General features: G+C 47.6%; 2 protein-coding genes across 2 annotated transcripts; one reads left to right on the top strand and one right to left on the bottom strand.

Annotated features, from left to right (window-relative positions):
• Window positions 1–920: 920 nt before the first annotated feature.
• On the top strand, window positions 921–3,273 carry F4822DRAFT_428369 (glutaminase A; the record flags this gene model as incomplete). Its single annotated transcript, XM_051460899.1, has 6 exons — window positions 921–1,087; window positions 1,149–1,444; window positions 1,501–1,664; window positions 1,726–1,832; window positions 1,903–2,074; window positions 2,128–3,273. The coding sequence occupies 6 exons, from the start codon at window positions 921–923 to the stop codon at window positions 3,271–3,273; spliced, it is 2,052 nt and encodes a 683-aa protein (XP_051315796.1).
• A 1,587-nt stretch (window positions 3,274–4,860) lies between these two features.
• On the bottom strand, window positions 4,861–8,108 carry F4822DRAFT_221092 (Neutral/alkaline nonlysosomal ceramidase). The gene is made up of 3 exons (XM_051453996.1): window positions 7,691–8,108; window positions 6,134–7,630; window positions 4,861–5,935 (listed from the first exon to the last, which is right to left on the bottom strand). The coding sequence occupies exons 1-3, from the start codon at window positions 7,960–7,962 to the stop codon at window positions 5,254–5,256; spliced, it is 2,451 nt and encodes an 816-aa protein (XP_051315795.1). The 5' UTR covers window positions 7,963–8,108; the 3' UTR covers window positions 4,861–5,253.
• Between the last annotated feature and the right edge of the window lie 55 nt (window positions 8,109–8,163).

Genomic DNA, 8,163 nt, shown 5'->3' with positions numbered 1-8,163 from the left:
CGTGGTAGGTGGATTCCCTGATGCGCATCACAGCTTCCCTAAGTCCTTACCTGTCTAAGTATATACAGTATACTTACGGTGATGCTGACAAGGTATCCTTGTTCTTATGTATCTTTGTGTCTCTTTTATTCCATCTGCCTGGTTTCTAGCTACCGCGTGCTTTAGCTAGCTCTCCTTTGTCCTGGACCTCGGATTCATTGGCTTGTGACCCGTTGGAGAGCTAATAGGCATAATGCCTTTCAAGACCCTGACTAATATGTCGTCACAAAGTCACGAACTCCCACAGCTTCATAGAGCTCCACAGAGCATGCCGTCGGGGGCTCTATGGCTGCTTTCGTGTCAAGGTATACTCTACAGCCCGTAGTTCTATGTAAGGTAGGCCAAGCCTGAAAGAGGTTATGAAGACACCCAGTCTACATGGCGACCTGACCATGCACTGCAGCATACGCCCAGTCTCATGACTATTTTCTTTTCTCTCCTATCCCTAGCCCTTCTGCTTAGAGTTCCCCCCAGCTCCCTGCCCGCATTGTACTTCCACACGTTGCGAAACCTTCCTTATTCATCGACCCATCTGATCTTGCTAGTCTAGACGCCGCAAGATCCTAGATTGGTTTGCATAGCTCGTACAAAGGTAGGGGAAGTGACTCGGAATCTTATTCAAATATCAACCTGCGTCCCAACCTTCGTCCGCAGGTTTCGTCTCGTCTCTTCTAAGTTTATCCTATACTTCACACCTCACCTGGGTCGACTGCTTCTCCCTTTAGGTTTCCGACATACCGGACCTTGCCTATTGTCCATCCCTTCCTTACACCTCATCCCCTTACCCTCCCCTTCCCAACCTTCTGCGGATTTTCAAACTTCGATTTCACTTCGATTATACTTTTATATCCGAGATGGGACTTAAACACGTATTGGCCGGGATGGCCCTTTTTGGAAGCTTAGCACAAGCGGCTTCAAGCTTTAGTCCTGCAAGACCACCGGCAATTCCCCTCGCCGTCAAAGGCCCGTACCTAAACTCTTGGTTAGACGTCGGCAGTGACGGTGGGAACGGAGGTTATCTAGCCGGCGAATGGCCAAAATTTTGGAAGTCGGTCTTCTCGATATTCCCCGAATTGCGATCAATTTGATGAACTAACCGATTTTCACAGCCAACAAGTCACAGGTTGGGCAGGCTTCATCCGCGTTGACGGAAAAGCGTACAACTGGCTAGGCGCACCCGGCGGTGCGGATGCAGTAGATCAGACTGAATTCTCTTACACATCGACACGAAGCACATTTGTTCTGAACGCGGGCGGCAAAGTAGAATTAAACGTTACGTTTTTAACACCCGTTACACCATCTGACTTAAAACGACAATCTCTCGTCTTCTCTTACCTCGATGTTGCCGTTACTTCGGTAGACGGCGCCAGTCACGATGTTCAGCTTTACGCAGACGTCTCTGCTGGTAAGTGACACAAATTCTATCCCTTGACTGACGCAATCTTCTCATCTGTCCCATAGAATGGGCTTCTGGTGATCTGAATGCCATCATACAGTGGGACCACAACTCTGCCGATGGAGTCGCATACCATCAGTTCGAACGTCAAGATCAGGCGGCAATCTCCGAGACTAACCAGCAAGCAAACTGGGGCACTTGGTGGTGGTCCACCAAAGACGTAGACAACGTAAGCTGAGATATGGATCTTTAATTATGATCACAATAAACAAACTAACATGATTTCATAGCTTTCGTGGCAAAGTGGTGCCGATGCTGACGTTAGAGGCGCTTTCATCGATAATGGTGTTCTTGCCAACACGAAGGACTCCAACTATCGGGCTGTACAAGACAATTGGTACGTCACTACGGAATCCCTTGCTGAGTAAAATTATCTTGTCTTGCCTGGTAACTAATTTGATGTTTAGGCCGGTCTTTGGATTTGCCAATGATCTTGGATCTATTGGATCGCAGTCTGTTTCGACGCTTTACTCTCTTGGTATAACTCAAGATGGCGCTATTAACCTCCTTGGTGAAGGGAGCGATCTTACAACTTATCCAGCCCTATGGAACAGCTACTTTGGTTCCGATGTTGAATCTGTAAGTTTTACTATTAACGCATAGGATGAAATATTCAGTCTAATGTTTCCTAGATGACCTTTTTCTATAATGACTACGAGACTGCCTCAGGTCTAGCTACGGACCTCGACAACAAGGTGGCCTCCGATTCGCTCGCTGCAGCCGGGCAGAACTACTTAACTATCACCAGTCTTAGTGTCAGACAGACGTTTGGCGCCCTCCAGTTCACCGGAACAGACTCAGACCCGCTCGTATTCCTCAAGGAAATCAGCTCAAATAGTGACATCCAGACGGTAGACGTCATTTTCCCCGCCATACCGCTGATCTTATACCTGGACCCCGCTATCCTGAACTACTTGCTGAAGCCATTGTTCCTCAACCAGGAGAACGGACACTACCCCAACACTAATGCCATTCACGATCTTGGTACCTTCCCCGTCGCTAAGGGTTACCCTGATGGCTCCGATGAGCCTATGCCGCTTGAGGAATGTGGTAACATGATTATTATGGCCCTCGCTTATGCCCAGAAGGCCAATGACAATGACTACCTTACTCAACACTACCCCATCCTGAAGCAGTGGGCCGGCTACCTTGTCGATGAGGCCCTCATCCCCGCAGACCAAATCTCGACGGATGACTTCGCGGGCTCGCTAGCAAACCAGACGAACCTGGGTCTTAAGGGAATTATTGGCCTGAGAGCTATGAGCGAAATTGCCGACCGCACGGGCAACTCGGACGATTCCAAGTCGTACGGAGGCACCGCAACGTCGTACATCTCACAATGGCAAGGATACGGATTGAACACGGCAGCAGACCCGCCGCACGCGACGCTGAGTTACGGAGATGAGGACTCACACGGTCTCCTGTACAACTTGTATACCAACTCCCTGCTAGGCTTCGGCACCGACTTCGTACCTCAATCAGTATACGACATGCAATCCGCATTCTACCCCACCGTTGCGCTTGAGTACGGCGTTCCCCTTGACACCCGTCACAGTTACACTAAGACCGATTGGATGCTATGGTCTGCCGCTATCACGAGCGACTCTACCCGCGATACTTTTATCCGCTTGATTGCCGGTTGGATCGATAGCACACCAACGAACAAGCCGTTTACAGATCTCTATGATGCCTCATCGGGTGATTACCCCGGCACGCTTCAGTTCACGGCCCGACCTGTCGTCGGTGGCCACTTCGCACTATTGGCGCTGCCGAAATAAGCATTCTAGAGCTGATTTCTTTATTACATTTCCCAAGGCGACTCCTACAGCATTATTATTTTTAAAAAAACATTCATGGCGTGGGGAGAGGTTACAAAAGGAGAACGGAGCAAAGGGAAAATCCGCATAACCTGGCTTATACACTTTTTTATTATCCTTTTTATTATACTCGAAGCATTTCCCCGGAGCTCTCTTCTCCCTCACTCCCACGCTTTTTAATTTCTCAACCTTCGTTCCGCTAGAGCTCTTTTACCTCTCGCAACACACATTATCATCATTATTACCATTACTATTACCTTTATCGCCATATCGCAACTCGCTCAGGAGCCGCCCTACCTTCTGATTGTTCATATTTTTACTTTTACCTTTTTTTTATTTGATACCCGCATCTTCCCCTAATTACAGGAGTTGCGCCGGGGCCGAGGTTTACGGGGCGACAAGGGACATTCATGGGCAGGCGCATAATGGGTGTCTCAGGGGATTTGTTGCGAACTTCGGAAATTCTAGATCGGCAGATGAGACGAGACATTCAACAATGGGATTCGGGAAGATGAAAATCTTGTTCCAGGAACGAGAGACACATACTTCTCTCGCATCCCCACTAATAATTCTGCCTGTCTAGCTACCTCGCCCGCAACACCCGTTTGGAACAGGGGTTAAGATGCTTCGAGACTTTTCAACATTCCGATCGCTTCCAGGGGTGACAGAAGTCAAAGATACCTAGAGTCGGGCACAGTCGGAGCCCGTTTTCGATATCACGCTCGCATTTACGCACGCACTTACTACACTCGAGAACAAGCAACGCATCCGCATATCTCGCATGCATACATCAATACGGGTTTTTTCGAGGCAAAGCGGTGGTGTTAGGATTAGGAGAATTGGATTGGACCCATTTTCTATTTTATTAATTCTTTCTTCGTGTTTCTGCTTGCATCATATCATCATATCATATCTTCGTCGTTGTTGCATCTATACGCGAGCGAGCGCACACCACACATATGCATATGCAAAGCAAGGCATTTTTATCTATTCAGGAGGCGAGATTAAGGGGGACATGGATGCATAGCTACATAGGCGAAAGCGGATACTTGAGAGTTTAGGAATGCAGATACAGATATCCCAACCAAGTAAAACTTGAATCTGACTGATTACCTGATTGAGTATACGAGACTCCTTGCTTTCTGTGTCTTCCATATCATGAAATATTGATTACATCTATCCGGCAACGTAATTGACGTATAATTACGCGCATAACTAATAGGTGACGGAAAGGAAAAGTCTAGACTCACCACGTAGAAAGATAATAATTTGCGACGCAAGGGAGCCGGAATAGTGTCACATAGTGAAAAATAGTCAGGGGAAAAGGGATAAACCTAGTAAGACACGCGACTTCGTTACATCCGCGTCAATTGGGATTTTATTGCCGTTGGCTATTAATAATATTGACGTGCGTTAGTGTTGATACAGCTATATTGTGATTATCTCACACCTCGTCATCGATGCATCAATGTCAATTCCAACTCCGACTCCGATTCTCCATTCTGCGGGACAATATAGCCTAGAATAGATATGATAACTATTGAATAGGCGAGAGTACATAGATGATTGTCTTAATATCCAATTTATCCCTCAACTATCAAGGCCTAAACCCCCTAAACCTCAATATCAACACTCCAAATGGGTTCAGTGGAGAGAGTGCCGTTCTATCCCGCACCTCTATTTGATTTTCCTTTTATATCCGATATTTATTGATCGACTTTCTATTCCTCGTATTAACCAAACCTAATGCGCCAATACCTCATCCATCGTACACAGTTTGACAAGTACAATTTATGCAGTGTAGTTTGTTGTATCATCTCACACCATAATCTTACGCCCATCTGCCCAATACTCCGGGTGGGACTATCGATTGGTCCCTCTATCAATAGATCGCGCACAGGAACCAACGCAAGTGATCGATGATCGATCTGATCCATCACATCAAGCCACCAACTCAAACTCACCACTAATCCCCTCGAACCCGGTGATCTCCCCCGCCAAGCTCTTGGCATCACCAAAATACCGGATCCGGTACCGGCCCGGCTCAGCCCAAGGGTCCGCTGCCGTCTCCCAGGTAATATCGACTTCGCTGGTAGCCAGTAGCTCGCTAGTACGACGCCAGCGGAAGACTAGAGACCAATCGCTGTCGTCGCGGACTACTTTCCATGTATTCCCCTCATCTCCAGCTTGATTCCGGGGTGGGGTCCGTCCCTTGCGTATTAGATCCGTGTAGGCGTCACCCGACGCTTCGGATCCAGAAGTACCCGAATGTACGGGTAGCGTGATAATGAGCTTTTCGATAACGGCGTAGCTTCGTTCTTGTCTAAGATTATTCCTTGGATTGGCACCGACGAATTTTGCGGCTACCTTTGCACCTATTTGATATTTATCCTCTACGTCTTGCTTTACCTGACCAAATTTTTTGAAGATTGGTGGTAAATCGTGGATAACTTGAGGGATGAAGCTGAGGCTTCGATTACTATTGTCTGGTGGCTCCGGTCCTCTGGGTGGTCGATTGCTAGCCGATGAATCTAGGTAAGGTATCCATGATAAGGTGACGTTGATGTATGCTGCCAAGGTGTGCGGCCCATACAGTGTGCTGGCACCTTCATATCGTTGAATCCTGTTTTTGGTATTGTCAGTACTTCTTATGAGTGCATAGGCCGCGTCAGATGCCTTATGTAAAAATGGAGAAGATAAAATAGGTCCACAAATAGCAAGATCCTGTTATTTGTGATAGAAAAATGACGATGGAAATGATAGAAAGTATGGGAAATATTAAATATGTGATAAATGACATAGAATATTGCAAGATACGTACCCGTACTCTTCTTCGGTCGTAATGTAATGAGTATAGCTGTTCGCAGGTCCGCCAAGTACGACAACTGGGGCTGCCGACCGAGAATCATCAGCGAATAATGCCGTTATCTCGTTGCTAACGGCATTCTTCCAACGTCGACCCGCCATGGTGGTTGCCTCGCCTGGGCTGACAATTATTACTAACTGACCGACGCGGAAGACTTGCACGTCGACTACATTGGGTGTCCATTGATACGGACTTGAAACCTCACCCACATCGAGGAGGATGGGTTTCGGGGAATGGCATGCTATTTGTTCTTCTGCTGGCGCTTTAAGCATATTTCCGACTACACGCCATACTGGTGAGGTATTTGTCGAGTTGCTGTTATGCTGTGTGAAGTCGAAAGCACCAGGCCCGTCCGAGGTGCCAGCCGCAAATGAGTACCCTAATGCAGCAGGGCATGTTCTTACCTCAGTTCCATTGGGTAGCTGAAATTGGTGGTTCGACATATTGTGGAATGTGTGGAAAGATTTAACCCAGCGCCCGTGTATTGGTGTTGAGTTTTCGTTTAGTTGATCGTATAGCTTCCGCGCAGGCTCAAATTGTCGCTTCCCAATCTCAAAGCATGACGAAGTCCCTTCATCATCCGCTGTAAAGAAGGGACCTCGAGCATGGCACATCTGTGATCTACCATCGCTGCATGTGCTGTTCTCAAAACTGCACATTTGCCCCGAACCATCTTCACACCATGCGCCTAGAACGTTCGGACTAGTATCGCCGACGTTTGCCTGAGAGAAGCCAGCGACAAACCCCTCAGCAGCAGTTTCGTTGTCAATAACGCTTTTCTCGAACAGATATGCAGCTACTCCTTTATTATCACCAGAAATCAGAGTATTGTTCCCAAGTACAGAGGTACCATGCGTAGGAAACCAAGTTAGGACACCAATATTTTTGCCATCTGAAGCCCGTTGAAATTTAAGTAGGGTCAAATCCTTTTCTACCGACCCATTATCTTCGGCACTTGCGTTGTATCTTGCGCGCTCTTCCTCGGGGTTCGCGAGGTATGCGAAAAGACTTCGATTGATATTGGCCCCGAACACCTTAGTAGACCCAACACTAAGATGCCCCGGTGAAAGACTTTCGTGTGCGCGGCGGATGGATAGGAGCGCACCATCGACTATCGCTCGATAGCTCTGATGATCAAACCCCTTACTGGTGATCTGAGGTAGTAGATAGTTCAACCATGCTCCAGGACCGGAGTGAGAATGGGTACCCGTAACAGCCAAATTGTGGTGACCGTAAACCTCATACTCAGGCCCGAGTTCTTCTAAACCTTTTAAAATACCATATCTTACCGCCGTATCACCAGACTGTGTATCGAGAACAAGGTATACAAATATATCGGCGGGGTTCGCGGGGTCGCCTACGATGAATGCTCGTGAATAGAGTCGTTGTCGCAAACCGGTTCCGATCTGATGTGGATCCGCATATCCCATCAAATTGATCTCAACGCAAGGACTAACCCCCGGACATTATGAGCATGTACTGAAATATTTGTTTGAGTCACAAACCACTTACCCGGTTATATCACCCTTGCCCACCCCTATCAGATATTCATCATCACGATACAATTGCGTCTTTCCATCCTGCCCACCATGAAAACCCGGCCATAACTCGATCTTCTGGACCGGCAAAGCCGGCAGTATAACTGTGAATATTATAATAACCGGTATCATCAATATAAACATCATAAATGTAGCAACCGGGCAACTTGGAGACGCTCGGCCCATAGTAGGGCGAGGCCGTCCCAATTCGTGGAGCAACGGAGACTCTGCGTCCTTCTCCGACATCTCGATTCTCTCTTTCTATAACGAAACGGATTCGAATGGTTGAAAGTTTATTATACAGATTCGACGGGGAAGACCCCGTATTTTAGGTCGGTACGGGTTATCTAATGACTAACGAACGAGTCATTTAGCGCAACGACCAAGAAAGCTGTGATGTCGGTTGCGTGGATGGGACCGAGTAGCCTAATGCGTCCATTCCTGGGA

This window comes from Hypoxylon trugodes (assembly GCF_022578975.1).
Source record: "Hypoxylon trugodes strain CBS 135444 unplaced genomic scaffold F4822scaffold_4, whole genome shotgun sequence".
NCBI classification, from domain to species: Eukaryota; Fungi; Ascomycota; class Sordariomycetes; order Xylariales; family Hypoxylaceae; genus Hypoxylon; species Hypoxylon trugodes.
The sequence above is the reverse complement of the archived record's forward strand: the minus strand, read 5'-3'. Positions and strand labels throughout refer to the sequence as shown.

Bases quoted from the DNA above. Each gene is read 5' to 3' on its own strand.
- F4822DRAFT_221092 (XM_051453996.1), bottom strand. From the start codon at position 7,962: ATGTCGGAGAAGGACGCAGAGTCTCCGTTGCTCCACGAATTGGGACGG. The intron at 7,631-7,690 runs GTAAGTGGTTTG...TCCGGGGGTTAG, and splicing joins GGCAAGGGTGATATAACCGG to TCCTTGCGTTGAGATCAATT. The intron at 5,936-6,133 runs GTACGTATCTTG...TACCAAAAACAG, and splicing joins ACGACCGAAGAAGAGTACGG to GATTCAACGATATGAAGGTG.